Source organism: Balaenoptera borealis (genome assembly GCF_965194805.1).
Source record: "Balaenoptera borealis genome assembly, chromosome: X".
NCBI classification, from domain to species: Eukaryota; Metazoa; Chordata; class Mammalia; order Artiodactyla; family Balaenopteridae; genus Balaenoptera; species Balaenoptera borealis.
Window position 1 is genome coordinate 124,086,903 of NC_138881.1, and position 17,141 is coordinate 124,104,043.

The 17,141-nt window shown below is 45.8% G+C and overlaps 1 protein-coding gene across 4 annotated transcripts in view; it reads left to right on the forward strand.

The window, feature by feature from the left end:
• AFF2 (ALF transcription elongation factor 2) overlaps nt 1-16,430 on the forward strand; it is a 482,808-nt gene extending 466,378 nt beyond the window's left edge. For all 4 annotated transcript variants that reach the window (XM_082376043.1, XM_082376045.1, XM_082376044.1 and 1 more), the window contains 5 exons: nt 1,836-1,907; nt 3,023-3,116; nt 5,913-5,965; nt 12,060-12,250; nt 16,183-16,430. In XM_082376043.1, coding sequence (XP_082232169.1) covers nt 1,836-1,907; nt 3,023-3,116; nt 5,913-5,965; nt 12,060-12,250; nt 16,183-16,304 — 532 coding nt within the window. In that variant the 3' untranslated portion in view covers nt 16,305-16,430. The remainder of the gene's footprint in view (nt 1-1,835; nt 1,908-3,022; nt 3,117-5,912; nt 5,966-12,059; nt 12,251-16,182) is intronic.
• The last annotated feature ends 711 nt before the right edge of the window (nt 16,431-17,141 follow it).

Below are 17,141 nucleotides of genomic sequence, written 5' to 3' on the forward strand. Positions count from 1 at the left end.
TGGTAAAAATGCCATGTGAATCGCTGAGTGATATTTATTTCCATTAGAAAACACTTCTTTTTCCTATATTATTTACAAATTTTTTTTTCTTTTTGTCTAAGCACAGTTGTTTTTTTTACATGATGCGATAGTTTACTTCCCATAGGAGTATATTTTCAGTGGAACCTGGTGAAAGTCAATGGAGAATTCATAGCCATTCACTTTTAAGTCGGTATTTTGAAACTTTATTTTGAGATAATTGGATATTCACATGCAGTTATAAGAAATGATACAGAAAGTTCCTGTGTACCTCTCCCCCCGCCAGTCCATCTGCCTTACTCAGATGTCATCAGGTCTTTTTTTCTCCCAGATTTTACCAGTTCTACATGCGCTACTTTGTATGTCCTCTATATATGTAGAACTTTACATTTTCTAGTATATGTGTGTGTATAATTTTTTTTTTTTTGGAGAGAAATTTCAGTTGGGAATAAAATGGGCTAAAGCAACTAAGTCTTCTGGCCCATGTAAGCCATTGGAAGTCCACTATCAAGGCACTTCCACAGTGGCTGCAATTAGAGGGTAACTGTAAGAGGAACATGGTTTTTAGTAGCGTCATTTTATGTTGAAGAGATTTTTATTACTCTCTCCCTGACGGTATGCTGGCTGCAGAGAGAGTGCCCCATTTTTTTCATTCAAGTAATTATGGTTGCTCTGAGCCTTGGGAATCTGCAGTAGACATATACTTGTGAAAACAAGTGGGGCATCACAATGACTTGACATTTCAGTGATCCAGCTGTCAAAGACAGATTTATGACATCATAAGAAGCCTTTTTGCTTAATATGGCAACAACAGGAGGGACCCACATCAAGTGCGTGGGTCCTTTTGTTGGAAAATGTTCACTGGACAGAACAGGGGCAGTTAACTGGGGAGAGCAGAGCGATAGGGGGCGCCGGTGTTCCGGGGAGGCTGCTGAAAGTGCGGGCTCGCCATCGCCCCCTCGTAATCGAGAGCTAGTCGGGGCTGCCTGCACATCTTCAACTTCCCACTGCAGCACTGAACCCTGTTACTTATTCCACCACGAGTACCTGTGAAATTGCATTAAAGCTCAGACAATGATTTTATGCAATGAATTGATTTTCAAGAGTCTAAATGCCCAGAATGGAATTTGCTCAGCTCGAAGAAAAAAAATGGCAACTACTCAACCTTTGATCTCCCCGGTGTGGAACAGTAACAATTAAAGAGAATGGAAAGACAAAATATACAAGCACCATAAATTAGGGGCGCTCAGACCTCTACCTGCTGTGAAATTTACCTCCCTCAAAAAACAAAAAAAACACTTCCTAGAGGAATATGTCCCACACCTGAGCCATTAGAAACACACAGCTTTTGTAACTGTGTGATGGAGGCCTCCTACACTCAGGTCAGACATAGCTGTGTTATTATTTACCTCATCTGTCAAAAACGCAACTGAAACTGACATATGTGTCCACGTCTCATTGAAAGCCAATAATATTGTTTAACTAGAGTGTTCTTAGAAACAGTATTTTGCCAGCATTTATACACACCCCAGACCCACAGTAGTTCCACAGCACTGTTCTGGAATGTGGGCTCCAGATATAGCTGGCTTCTCCAGAGCTAGCTTCCATCCGTCACAGCAGTGCCATTGTGACACTCCTGTGGTCGTCATTTTGTGTATGTTTTCAGGAAAGCACACTTTTGCCCACATGCCCTTCTCAGTCCTCCCACCCAGAGCAAACGTGGGGCTAGCGCATTTAGGTGATGAGAACACCAATGACTTTGGGACTTTCTGAAGGGTCAGACGGACTCCACTTGAGCTTGTCCTTTCTCTTCAAAGGTATGCAATGAGGCTGAAGAACTTTGCAAGCCCCCTGGCTTCGGATGGGGAGAAAAAGCTGGCCGTACTATGGTAAGCCTTCTGGAGGCCACCAGGAAACAGCTGAAATGTTGCAGAAGGATTTGAAAAGTCAACTTAAGCTGCTTACCCCCAGATCATTATTCTTGTCTTCCATTAAACTCTGGAAGGCTAACTGGTGTATTTCTTCAGTCGCTGACTAAACATTTACTCTCCGAATTTATACCCTTATCAAGATGGGATCTTAATGCTTACCCCTTCTTTTTTTAAAAAACGACACATATTTATTATCTTACAGTTCCGAAGGTCAAAAGTCTGAAATGTGTTTCACGACCCTATAATCAGAGTGTCAGCAAGGCTGCATTCCTTCCAGAGGCTCTAGGGGAGAATCAACTTCCTGGCCTTTTCCAGCTTCTAGAGGCCACCTGCACCCCTTGGCTCATGGCCCCTTCGTCCATCCTCAAAGTCAGCAGTGTAGCTTCTTTTTTTTTTAAATTTATTTTATTATTTAATTATTTTTATGGCTGTATTGGGTCTTCGTTTCTGTGCGAGGGCTTCCTCTAGTTGTGGCAAGCGGGGGCCACTCTTCATCGCGGTGCGCGGGCCTCTCACTGTCGCGGCCTCTCTTGTTGTGGAGCACAGGCTCCAGACGCGCAGGCTCAGTAATTGTGGCTCACGGGCCTAGTTGCTCCGCGGCATGTGGGATCCTCCCAGACCAGGGCTCGAACCCGTGTGCCCCGCATTGGCAGGCAGACTCCCAACCACTGCGCCACCAGGGAAGCCAGCAGTGTAGCTTCTTAAAATAGCTCCCTGACTTTGACATTCGACCTCCTTCTTCCATCTTTTGTGAACTCTTTTTTTCTTTTTTTAAAATTTTATTGAAGTATAGTTGATTTACGATGTTGTGTTAATTTCTGCTGTGCAGCACAGTGACTCAGTTATACATCTATATATATTCTTTTTCATGTTCGTTTCCATTATGCTTTATCACAGGATGTTGAGTACAGTTCCCTGTGCTATGCTTACTCCTTCTTTTTACAATTTTTTTCTTTTTTCACTTATATTCCTCAATAACCGTAGGAGCGTAACTGCAAAATAGGAGTCAGTTTTTAGTTTTCTAGGTTTGATTACACATCGGCATTAACATGGTCCTTTCCTCATCACCACAGCTACCGATGCTTATCACTTCTCTACCTGCGGATGTTCAAACTGAAGAAGGACCACGCCATGAAGTACTCCAGATCACTGATGGAATATTTTAAGGTAATCCTTATTTGGTATAATTTATAGACCCCGGGCGATTAAATCACTAATGAGACATGGCAGGCATGTTATTAAATGTCAAGGTTGCTGCTGCCAAAGGCTTAACCTTCCTCATCCTGGCTCCTCCCACCTCTCCTTTGGGGCTCAGCAGAGAGCTTTGGTTTGATTTGATTCCAGAGAGAGAAGGTACAATAGTTCAATCCCCTGATGATTCTCTGGACTGAACAAATGGCCCCGGGCAGCTTCCCAGCTGCAGTCAGGGGGGCGATGCCTTCTGCCCACCCTGCACGGTGGACCAGCCAGAGGACGCGGCTGGAGCTGTGGCCATGGGTATGGCCGGTCTCATGTTACATGAGATGCCAGCCTAGAAATTTCTCGGCAGTGAGAGAAGTCACTGCAGCCACCCTGGGTTCTGCGGGGACAGCCACACCCCCTGTGACCATGGGGAGTCTTGGAGGACAGTGGTTGCGCTTGAAGATGACTGATTGCTTTGGCTGCCAAAATAAACAAACAGTAAATAAACAAATGCATCGTCTAGGGAGCTGAAGTTTTTAATCTACAAGCAAAACAAGGTATTTCAACCACGAGATGCAATGCCGAAATGTGGGAATGAGCCTGAATGAAAACTGCAAGCCTGGAGCTAGGCCTGGCCACTGTGCCGGGTATCACTGGCTTGAGGGTCCGTGGAGCTTCTGTGGCTTCTACCCCCATAACACTGGTCACGTTTTAGAGTTGAGGGGGCTCAAGGCTCCTGTTGGGCAGGTCTTGAAAGGAAAAGGACAATTCTATTTATTTATTTAGTAGTAGTATTTTTTTTGCCAGATTCATCAGACCACTTGGCTCAGTTGCACCAAGGCAGTTGTTTGAAATGAATCAAATCCTGACCTTACCTCAAACATCAGAACCCGGTGAGAGAGGGTGCACAGGTGTGCGAGGACACCAACTCGGGGAAAGGAGTAGGTTCCCCAGCTATCGTGTGGTGTGGCCATGATAAAGCCAGTGCTTGCGGAGGTGAACATGGTCAGATGCAGCAGCTGCCCACGACCGTATGTCTACAGTGTCAACCTGGGCTCCGGAAAGGCGTCTTGATGCTGTAGGTCTGGGGCAGGTCCTAAGAATGGGCATTTCTAGCAAGTTCCCAGGCGATGCTGATGCTGATCCTGTGGTCGCGCCTTGAGCCCCAGCCCAGCGTCTGTCCTCTGCGGCCTGTCCCGTGTAGCTGTCAGGGCGTTGCAAGATACCAAACAGACGTTAAGTAACTCACTCCTCTGGCAGTGCGTTGAGCTTCTTTGAGGTTCAAAACTGGAGGCTCCCGCCTGGTGAGGCCATTGTAACGAGCGGACCACTGTCCGCGTGGGGCGGTGCTGAGTGTCAGGTTTTCCTGTGCTCCACAAGTGTACCGCCACTAAAACAGAGGAGGCCCATTCTTTTTTTTTAAATTTATTTGATCGAAGTATAGTTGATTTACAATGTTGTGTTAATTTCTGCCGTACAGCAAAGCGATTCAGTTATATACATATGTACATTCTTTTTCATATTCTTTTCCGTTGTGGTTTATCACAGGATATTGAATAGAGTTCCCTGTCCTATACAGTAGGACCTTGTTATTTATCCCTTCTATATATACTAGTTTGCATCTGCTAACCCCAAACTCCCAACCCATCCCTCCCCCACACCCCCTCCCCCTTGGCAACCACAAGTCTGTTCTCTATGTCTGTGAGTCCGTTTCTGTTTCATAGATAAGTTCATTTGTGTCATATTTTAGATTCCACATATAAGTGACATCCTATGGTATTTGTCTTTCTCCTTCTGACTGACTTCACTTAGTATGATCATCTCTAGGTCCATCCATGTTGCTGCAAATGGCATGATTTCATTCTTTTTTATGGCTGAGTAATATTCCATTGTACATATATACCACATCTTCTTTATCTGCTCATCTGTTTATGGACACAGGTTGCTTCCATATCTTCGATATTGTAAATAGTGTTGTGATGAACATTGGGATGCATGTATCTTTTCGAAGTATGGTTTTCTCCGAATATATGCCCAGGAGTTGGATTGCTGGATCATATGGTAGTTCTATTTTTAGTTTTTTGAGGAACCTCCATACTGTCTTCCATAGTGGCTGCACCAATTTACATTCCCACCAACAGTGTAGGGGGGTTCCCTTTTCGAGGAGGCCCATTCTTTAAACCAGCCCGTCAGAGGGAAAAGATTGTTTAGTGCCCCACTGCAATGCAGCCCTGGGCCAGTTGCACCGCTAAACAAGGAAAACCATCAGCCATGAGGATATGCATGTGATGATAGCAAATCAAGGTGATTCACACACACACACACAAATGCTGCTTGGTCCTGGCGAGTTCCTGGGATTTCAGAAATGACATCCTACCTTGCATCCCAGGGAAAAAGTTTGTAACTGGAGCTAAAGGTGAAAAGCTTGTCTGTACTCTGAAGAGCTTGTTTTGCAGAATAAATTTCAGATGAGGATAATTAAACCACTTCTTGGAGAACTGAGTCTGATTTCACTGGGCCTTTTAGTATATAAGATCTTTCATCAAGTGACTTTCATGGTCCTGATTGGAGCCCACTAATTATCCCAACCAGCTATTTTCATCGAGTGCGCATCGTGGTGTGCTGACGTGCACATACATTCCAGCTCTGGTAAGGAAACAGGAGGCATCCCGAAATGCTGCAATCAATATTAATGTACTCGAAATCACACTTCCATCTGTTTCTGAATTAATAAAACACAAGATAGATGTCCTCATTTCCCTCTCTCTTTCTCTCTTTTAGCAAAATGCTTCAAAAGTCGCTCAGATACCATCTCCATGGGTAGGCAATGGAAAGTAAGTATCTTCTGAAAATTACTTTTTCATGAAAATCAGCGATTGAATAGACCCCAGATATTTGGTATTGACAACCCCAGGTGGAAAGGTCAGTTCTGAATCTACAGTCATTTTGGTGCACGCAGAATTCTAGTCAGGTTTCAGCTAATAGCAGGACAGAAAAGTTTAACATGATATGATTCCAAATTTCTTTCACTATTTGATCTTTAAGCCAAACGACGGCCATAAAAATATCAGTTAATGAGATGGCAAGCACCATGCCATTTCGGGGAGGCAGGGTAAAGTTACCTCCACTGCAGTGATTTTTCAATGATTCACTCAGTAATGAAAGACCAATGAAATATTCATTGATATATGGTAAGTGCTTTAATAAGACCAAAGGCATAATAGTTCTGAAAATGTGAAGGCACTTCGTCAGCCAATTATCTGAGCCTTCATGATGATTTTTATATTAATACTAAAATACCCTGACCTAAAAGTAAAAGCAGCTACTCTACTGCTGGTCTGAGGCTCAGTGAACGCACCCACTCTGCGGCCGTCCTTAGAGCCCTATCTGCTCGGGGCAGCTCAGCCCTCCAGCAGTAGGGCAGGAGCTGGGAAACCAGCTGACGTGGGCCAGAAGCTGCCCTTAGCACCCAGGGTAAACTAAGAGAGCCCCTTCCTCTCTCTACAATGAAAGGGCCGGACCCAGTGACATCGGAGGCTCATCTGAAGACAGGTTCCTTTTCAGAGGGCGATTTGGAATCCTAGTTCTGTCTCAGCCCTGAACTGGCTACATGCCCACACTTAACTGCTTGAGCATCCGTTTCTCCTGTGATTCCAATACCTCCCTCACCACCCCAAGCCCACTTCCCACCAGTGGATGTTTACCTTCACAGAGAGCTGGGGTTTTTTCCCCATTTTTCATCATTTCAAAATTCTTCTGTCTCTGATCAAAACACTTTCTTGAGCAGTGAAATAGTCTCCTTTGCCACTTTATAGTTTAAAGCACACTCCCGAAGCAGTGGGACTGTGAACTCTAAGATCAGAAAAACATTCAGAGTGAGGGAACAGATCCATTAAAAACTACGTGTTAACTCAATTACTGTATTGAAAGGAAGTACCGTTCAAACTGTTGAATTAGGTCTCACTCTTATACTGACGGACAAAAGTGAAAGAACGCTTCTCTCTGGAAGCTCAGAAAATAAAAATAACTATTGAAAGGCCCAGAGAAAGCTATTTTCTCTGAGCACGGAGTAAAGCAAGGGCAAATTCAGGTAAGCAGCCATTAAAGAATCATTGGAGAAAATTTTTTTTTAATTCTGCAACGAAAGAACTCAAACACATTCTAAGCTTGTGAAGTCACATTAAAAGCCTCCCGAAATGATTTTTAAAGCAGCTTCTGTCTGAAGAAAGCACATTCCCTTTGGTAGTCCAGAGAGCTTTTGAATGAGGCAACTCAAAACAGTCACCCAGGGGTTACAGCCCATTCATTCAGCAAATACTTTGGGTACATTTCCCTACAAGAGACCTGGGACACAGCGGAATTTCAAGGGCTCCCTGTGCTCGAGAAGCCCGCAGTCCAGTGGAGGGAGGTGACAGGTATGAACAAAGTTCTGCAGACACCCAAGAAAAAGAGAGCGTGGGCCTCCGTGGGTGGTCAGGGAGGGCTTCTTTGTCTGCCAGCAACACTATAGCCTGCTTCCCCCAGCGAATGATGACAGCTGGCCCCTTACCAGACCTCTCACGATGCCTTCCAGAAGCAAGCTTCTCTGACCCTGACCGTGAAGAAGCAGTTGGAAGAAGGAGAAGAAAAATCCACTTGATATAGAGCAGGGGTCGGCAAACCTTTTCTGCAAAGGACCAGATAGTACATATTTGGGGCTTTGCCGGCCCAGAGGCAAAACCGAGGGTGTCATGTAAAGAGAATATAAGAGAAAACAAGTTTCCACAAAAATCTTACTGATGAAATTCAGAATATAATAGCAGTTAAGTACAAGTTTTATAATACAAGTCTGTTCAGGAGAGGAATGGAATTTTGAAAAAAATAACATTTTGCGTCCCTGGCGTTCAAAGGTGGCATTCTCGCTCATCCAATTGATTGCAAGTGTCCATCTTTTCACACCATTTATAGCTCACAGGCCATACAGAAAGAGGTGGTGTGCCAGCTTTTTTGACCTCCACAGAGAGTCATGGAAACCATGTCATGGAGAGTCTAAAAGGGCGGGGCAGCAGTCTCAGATGTCACCCAGAGAGAATAAAAAGAAAGAAGGCTGGGAAGGCTATGGAAGGAGGAAAGAACGAGCCCATCTGAGGCCTTTAGAAGAACTCTTTCAGTAGACAGGTGGCCGTGGGTACCATATTGAAAGGGTTGGAAGAGAAGAGATATCTCCACATGTTTGGGACATTGGCCAATAAAAAGATTGTGAGGAGTTTGGTGGTCACTGGAGGGGACATTCCCATCAAGCAAAACTTCTCCCCAAGATTAGGGAGGGCTGTCCCTGTGTGACCATGGCATGAGCTTGAGGGGAGTGGTAGAAACAAGCCAATGCGGACTCAAGGGTGAGGGTCAAGATGGACGCCCAAGGCAGGTGAATCCTTTAGTAGAGGGAGTGTAGGACTTTGAGGTAACTTGATGGAATGGAAGGAGAGTGGACTTTGGAGGAAAACAGACCTGCTTTCAAATCCTGGCCCTTTGACCGATTTGCTGTGTGACCCTCAAAAAGGAGCTGAACTTCTCTGAGCCCTTTTGCCATCTGTGAAACAGTGGTGGCAGAAACTCACCCACAGAGTTGTCACGAGGCTTAGAGATAATATCGGTGAAGCCCAGAGCACTGTGCTTGGTGCACAGCAACTTTAACAAATAGTGGCTACTGCCACTGCCATGTTTTGTTGTCATTGTTACCTTTTTGAGTTGGAAAACCTAAGTGATGTCGCCCCTAGAACTCCCACAGCTCTTGGTCTATACTTCACTTTTGGCACTTAGCCTAGATTGCCAGAATTTAATGGATTTTCCTCCCCATTAGACTATTTGCTCATTTCAATAAGGGGCTGTTCATTCTTTTATTCACCAGATATTTATTGCATGCCTACTGTGTATGAGACACTCTGCCAGGCACTTTACAAATGTATACCCTCTCCATGTGCTGCTGTACGTTATTCTTCTTCCCTCCCCAGAGCACCTTATATGTAGTAGATACTACATAATAGCAGAGGGATGGCTGGAAGGTAATCCATTCATTTATCTAACTGGTATTAAGTACATAGTATGTGCACCAGGCACTGTTCTAGATGCTGGGAATGACGCTGGATGAAATAGACAAGGATCCCTGCCCTCCTCAAGGTCACATTCTTTTGGAAGAGAAAGGCAGTACAAAAAGAGTGCATATGCTAGATGATAAATGTCATAGAGGAAGTCGAAACAAGGAGGGGGGATAGAAAGGGCTGCTTGGCATGGGGGAGGAAGATCCTGAATAGGGACATTAGGGAAGGATGATGGGAGAGCGAGCCATGCAGGTCCCTGGGGGGAAGTGCATTCCACACGCAGGGACCGCCATCACCTCCAATGGGGACATGACTAGTGAGTACCAGGAACAGCAGGGGGTGAGTGTGGTTGGGAGGCAAGGGAGCATGGTGGAGGCCCAGGGTGCTCAATGTGTGAGTGGTCGGAAGCCTGTGCTGGTGTGTACACGCTCATGGCCACGTGCCACGGACGTGTGAAGAAAAGTACCAGATCTGAAGCAGATCCACAGAGGGAGAGCTGAACGACGAAGCCCAAGCTGTGGGGAGAGCCAAGTTGGAGTTGGCACACTAAGATGAGCGCGGCAACAGCCCTCTTGTAGCCAGAGGCACAGGGTCTTAGGCAGGTTTTGATTTGTGGATTTCACGCATCTGTTGCCGTGTGCAGGGTATGCAGCCGTGCTCTGCGCAAGGTCAGCTCACAGAGCCTCGTGTCAGGTCAGTCGTGACCAAAACCGAACGCGTGCCCTTGCTCTCCTCGCCTCTACCGCTGATTATTTAAAAGAAAGCGCCGAGTGGAAGGGAAAGAAAGCCCCTCAAGGGCTCTTCAACGTTATAAACTGCAAAGGCCCTTTCAGGATGTAGGAGATAAACAGAGGTGATTTGTTTCCCCTTATGACTTCTGGACATGATCGGAAATCACTGAATCCAGCCTTTTCTTGCGGTCCAGGGAAGGTCCAGCGAGGGAAGGGGGCTCGGGAGCACACGGTAATTGTACGTAAGGCAGGGCCAGGCTAGAGTCCCGGTCCTTGGGATTCCAGAACTTTCCCAGCACCACACAGTCCCCCTCTCAACATTGGTGACACTGACACCTTTGCAATCTTCTCTAGAGATTACAAATGAGGACGTTTTCCTTTCTGGCCGTAAATTGACATTTACGGGTTAATGACCACCACTGGGGGGGAAAAGACTAGAAAATAGCATTTGTAACCTGCCATGACAAAAAAATCCAGCATTCACCGCTTTTTCGCTAACACTTCTGGGCCCAGGTCCCTGAGTTTAACCATTCCCCTGACCGCACCCCACCTTGAAAGTAAATCTTTCCATCAAGAAGTATCAAACATCTCAGAAATTATAAACAGAGCAGGAAAACCTTCACACCCTCTTACATCGCACAAGTGCAGAGCACTTGAGCGGAGGATCCACTTTCCCCCTCATACCAGAACGTACCAGAAGATATACTCTGTTTGCGGAAATGGACCAATGCCCTCCCGTGGCTGTAGGCACAGCCTGCGGGAGTCTCATGCAAGTGCGTCAGTTGAGTTGCTCCCAGGCCGAGTCAGCCCCGCTTTGGCATTTTGGTACGTGGTGACTGCCGTTCCCCCAAATCCTCTGTGTATGCAGCCTGTCAGGGAGCGCATCTGTTCTAGGAGCAGGGATTGGCTCTGAGGAATACAGCCACCCTGGAAAGGTAGTTGCCAACAGGTGGCTGGTAAAGGGGAGGGGGAGTGAGAGAAGGCTCCTGATGATGGGCAGAGTGTGTTGGGAGGAAGGACGAGTCCCAGACACAGCTCTCCCCCATTTCTCTTACTCGCCCAAATGTTCAATCATAATAAAGCGGTGCATTTGCCTGGGCAGTCGTTCGAAGGCTGGCTGAACGAGGACAGGGAGGCTGGGGGTGTGTATAGGTCTTGCTCGTGGGCGCAGGCAGCCACCCAGCCTTTGGGACTGTCCCTGACACTCCATGCGATGTGCAGCCAGCCGGCGACTTCTTCTTGCTGATATTAAAGAATTAAACAAAAATCTACCTCCGAACATTGGTCCTGCCCAAAGCAGGAACTCCCAAAACTTCTCTTTATAACCCAGTGTGCAGGTGAAGTGTCAGCAATTAACAGCCATCCTGTAGCACGTCTTAAAGAATCCTAAAGAGATATTCATAATCTTACTTTTTCCAGCTTCCTTAGTACTGCTCCTTGGGGGGGCTTTTCAGGATTGCACTTTGCTTATTGTGGCGACTGTATTTGGAGCAAACTGTCACCATGGTTTCCACAAACCACTTTGATAAGAGACCAGTATTGCACATCAAGTCTTTTCTAAGTGCCAATATCCATTCTGGCAGCAGGTAGAGAAATCATCATAGCTCTGAGCTGATGCTTTCTCTGGAACATCAGAAGACTTGTTAGATGTATTCAAAGTAAGAGCTACATTTGTGGGTAGAATTAATGCCAGAGAAAGATTCACCCAGCTCTCTCTGTGGTATTTTAAAACAAAGTAGCAATGTGCATGGAGTCATCAATGTTTGCCAAAGGCAGTCAGACTTCAGTGTTTAATGTTAGAAAAGGAGAAGGATGGCTCATTCTACAGCCTGGCACTGTGGCCCTGTGTGGGTTGGTCTGATGAGGCAGGAACAGGGTGATAATAAGTTTTCTCTACGCTGGGGCCTCTGGAGAAAGCTACTGTGCTGGCAAAAGCCATAGGATGTCCTCTGAGAGGAGTCGGTGGGATGCAAGAGCAAGCTTCATATATGTTCACCATGCTAAAACTCACTGTGGCAAATCACGTCCTCATGAGGTCCCAGTGTGATGAGGGAGGCCTAGAACGCCGCTGTCACTCTTCCCGAGCAGCCTAACAAAGCCTGTCTCTTCCCATCCCCCAGAAACACTCCGTCCCCAGTGTCTCTCAACAACGTGTCTCCCATCAACGCAATGGGGAACTGTAACAACGGCCCGGTCACCATCCCCCAGCGCATTCACCACATGGCCGCCAGCCACGTCAACATCACTAGCAACGTGTTACGGGGCTACGAACACTGGGACATGGCCGACAAACTGACAAGAGAGAACAAAGGTATGCTGGTCTGCTCGACCCATTGCTCACGGGCCATGGCGGAGTCAACTTGCTTTCAGTGGCTTGAGTTCTCCATAGTGGCCTTCTCTTTCTGTCTGATTTCCAGGGCTACATGAGGGAAGAGGGGGTTAGCTCAGGGCTGATGCAGTGACCAGATTTTGCTGAGAGAGTGAAAAAGGCCTAGGATTGAGTTCTCTTTTAAAGTTTAAAGTAATTTGAGCTATGATGTGTTGGCAAATGTCTGTTTCACATTTTCACTCAATGGTAAGGATCAATACAGAGAAACAGAGCAAAGGAGAAAAGAATGATTTGCAGGTTAATTGGGATTAAGACACTTGGCTTTTTTTTGGGGGGGGGAGGTGAGGTTGAACCAAGGCCTTTTACCTTCGTTATAATCGTCAGCTCCAGTGAGTACGTGACAACGTGGCTTGCAATCAGCTAGTGTTTTTCACCCACTGACACCTGGGCTGAAGGATCAGGGCCCTGTTCATGGGAACACATGAGGTTGGCTACAGAACAGATGTGAGGAGGACCCTGCTTCAGGGTGAGTCAGTTGTCCTCAGCCACTCACGCTGCCATCTGTGCCCCTAGCTGTCACACAGGTTCACCCCAAAGCCTCCTATCCTCATGAAGATGGGAAGTCCAAAGAAACCATACTTTTGCCCTGGCCGTTCAGTTGACTTCGGTGATTCTGGCCCAGCAGTCAGCGACAGACCCGCTCTAGTCTAAGTGAGGACAGATGTGGGTCTTTCCGAATCAGACTGCAAAGAGGTGACCTGTGGTTTAGAGCAGTAGAAACATCTGACTAGGTACAGGCAAGAATTAGCATCTCGCGTGGGCCGGTGGCTCCTGCTGGGATATGATATGGTACAAGTTGCACGGAGTGGGCTTGGGTCCCAGACAGTGACAGGACTTTCTTGGAATCAGGCTGGGGCTGCAGGCTACCTAGATGCAGAGGGACGTTCCCGTGGGTTACCGGCCCCTCCTCCTGGCTGCATCTCTGTTGCGGCATCGCTAAGCGGGCGGGGAGACTGTCCCACAGAACTAGGAAGGGTGCAAGGTAGAAATCCTACAAATATTTCTTTCTCTTTCCTTACTCTATATGATGATATAGCTATATAATTGAAAGATTCTGTGGCTATCAAAGCATATTCCATAATTTGGGACTCCGACCCCTTGACCCAGCTCTAAACTTTTACTGACTCCTAGGGCTATTTGCATGTGTTGGTTCTGTGTGTTCATGCAGTAATTTCTATACGCCAGGCGCTGTACTATTTGTTTTATCATTTGTTGTGTCATTTAGCCCCATTTCCTAGCTGTAGAAACTGAGGCTCAGTGAGATGCAGAAATTCACCCATGATATCACAGCTTATCATATTGGAAGCAGAAATTGAATTGAGAAATGTCTGGTTTCAGAGTGTGAACTTTTATCCTATAGGATGCACTGCCCATCTAGAGGGCAAGATTAACAACGGGTCCTTGGAAACCTTCAGTGAGCACCTGTCCTCAGTTATCTGAGTAATGGGCAGTTCTTAACTTGTCCACTTCCCTAGGCTTCTGGAAATCCAAAGACAACTAACCCAGACAACCAGGCCAATCCAAGGGTTCTAGTGTTGCTCATGAAGGCATAAGCATCTTAAGTCTTGCCTAGCTTGTCGGCCTCCACTCTTCTCTGTCTTATTTTGTATTGGTAACTGCAGAACTGTTCAATATTTATGGATTTCCTTCATAATTGCATCCATTTTCAAAATCTGTTAAAGTAATTGCTTCTAAATTAACCACAGAACTTTCCAGGAGCAATGTAGCGGCTGGGCTGATGTTTGACTGAGATGGTGCGCATCTTGGCCTTAGCACAGTGTGTCAAGGAGTTGTTCAATTCCCTGACTAATATTGAATCAAAGTGACTCTGTCACTCTACCAGCAGAAAGATGCTGCATCCCGCTGGTGTGGTCCTAGGGCTGTACCAGGGGCCGGGGAGAGGACCTAGTTTGGAATCTTCTGTTTGCGACCCTGAGTTTCACACACTTTGTCATTTCTGAACTGCTTAAAGTGGGGGATTCTTCCCACATCTGTCTTGTCTACATAGACATTGGGAAACCGAGGCGCTTCCCTTTTGATTGGTACTCTGCCTCCCACTGGAGACCACCATGTACTTGCACCTTTTTCCACCCAATCATGCAATGGAGATGGCGGAGGTTGGCTGTCCCATTGGAAGGTCTCCACTCCTGCCCCATGTCTGCCCACCTGTACAGCTGCAGATGGCTCATTGCAGAAGATTCTGGTGCTCAAGTGGGCCAATAGGGCTGATTCTGCCCTCTGGCCTTTGTTCTAGAAGCCCGGTTCCTTACCTTCCCAGCTGCTGACTTGAAGCACTTATTAAAATGGTGACCTGGGTACCCAGTTAAGAATGCCACCTGCAGACTTTGTACAGAATATCCAGGGCAGAATATCCAGGGGACATCCCGCTCACATTCACTCGACAACAACTGGGTCCTTTAACATCTCCCTTAATATTGTGTTACGGAAGAAAGTATTTTCAATGCCGAAAGTAATTTACTCCTCTATCAGCAGAAATTACTTTTATTGCATAGTACAGGTTAAAAAGTATCACATAATCAAATGAAGCTGATACGTGGAGAAGGAGCCCATATGTTATACATAACGTGAAGAATCAATGCATTGTTTAGTGAAATACCATCTGCTGGGCAATCAAGCACACGTAAGCCGTGCATGGAAATTGCTTTCCAAGAAGGCAGGAGAGCATCCCAACCCCTTGAAGGTTGTCTCCAGCGCCTCCTCCCTCCCCCCAGCGAGATTCCTCACCCCCAGCCAGCACAAGAGTGATTTCCTCGTGGCTGAGGGAAGAGGACGCCCAAGAGCTACCTCCTCACCGAGGTCAACGCAGTGCCAGACGGACGTGCAAAGGGGAAGCCTAGCTGGTTTCTAGACATCATAGAGTTTTTCCCACATACCTCCCACCCCGCCCCAAAGCAGACAGTCGAAGACTCGGGTCCCACTGCTTAGTAGTAGGGCCTCAGTGCCGTTCCTTCCCCGAGTCAGCTGGAGGGGAATCGGCCAGGCAGTCTTACCATCCGTGTGCCGGGGGGCAGGGGGAAGTGCTACGCGACAGATCCTTACAGGTCATTTTCCTTCCCTAAAGGAATAAGAGTTACCAAATCAGATGCCTCCTAGACATTTATCTGGCCTTAGAGGCCAATGGCGCTAATGGCTGTCTAGGCTCACCAGCTGTATCTACGTCAAGCCAAGAAACATCGATACTCAGTTTATTTAGACAAAAGGGGAAGAGAATATTTTCAATTCCATAACATATAGAATGAAAAACAGCTTGGTATGATATAGACCATGGCTCCCTACCATTTTGTGTATAAAGACCGCTTTCTAACTATAAATTTATAATATATAAAAATACAAATTCCATATTTTATATAAAATATATTTAGATACATTTTATTTTAGATACGTAATTTTATGTGTATGTTTTCAATATATAAATATATGTTTCTAGAAACATATATAAATATATAGACAAATATATTTTATAGGTAATATATGCATATTATGATGTGTGTGTGTGTGTGTGTGTGTGTCTCACAAACCTCCACAGGATTGTAATGTACTTTCAGAATCTGTCGTCTGAGAAAACTTACTATGAATCAACAGATTTGAATGAATTTGTGTTTCCCTAACCACAGTAACACAGACTTGATTTATGCTGTGGAGTGTGGGGCGCTAACAAAAGATTAAAATAATAGAGCTTGATATCCATATGGAGTTTGGGTCACCTAGTAGGTCCTCTGGACATTTGTGTCGAATGAATGAATGAATGAACAACGGATAACTTGTCCAACGCCCGCGTGGTTGTGGTCCTGCTATCGTTCAAAGGCCTGACCGAGGTCTGCTCTGATTTTCAGAATTCTTTGGCGATCTGGACACGTTGATGGGGCCCCTGACCCAGCACAGCAGCATGACCAATCTCGTCCGCTACGTTCGCCAGGGACTGTGCTGGCTGCGCATCGACGCCCATTTGTTGTAGTGGGCACGCCCCCACCTCCAGCACTAGTGGAACTCCACTCACTGGGGAAAGTTCTCTTTGATTATGTTTGTTTTTATGCTTCTTTTGATATCTGTGAAAAACAGAAGTCATTGTAAGTGGACACTACACCTTGAGCAGTGTATCTTTTATCACTTAGTCATTTTTCAGTATTTTATATGCATTTCACAGATCCCACCATCCTTTTGTGCTTGATGGAATGACACAGTCCCTACAGTATTGTTTTAAGTCCACACTACCCACAACAAAGAATGGAAAGCAATTGTGAGAACAGGTTCCTGAGAAGTGAAACGGAATGTCATATATAGACATATATATATGTATATATATATATATATATATATATATATATGTGTGTGTGTGTGTGTGTCTATATATGAACGCAGACACAGAGGACCTGCAAAGATTCAAATTTTCAGCAATAGCCATTCCCCAAACTGCGCTCTTCTGTCCAGACAAGAACATATTTCAGAATCCTTTGTTAAACTTCTGTGGTTCCCACAGACTCGGTTTTCAGATGAGAATTTTCATTGTCGAAACCCACTGGTTAGATGTTGTAGCAACATCAGAAAGTCAAAATTAAGAAGATAAATGAGCACGGCAATGCCACTCTGAAATGCAGCCAGAGGACTTTTTAGTTAGTACCCCTTTCCTGATTCCCTATTTGAAAAACTTCAAGGATGAGAAGGAGTGGCAACATTGATGTCGACAACTTTAAGGCATCAGCTGGCATAAATATTTTTGAATTCCATGATTTGAAGCGTAAATCCTCACCCGGCATTCTCTTTGTGTAAAGCTCTCCTTTGGAGGGCAGTTCAG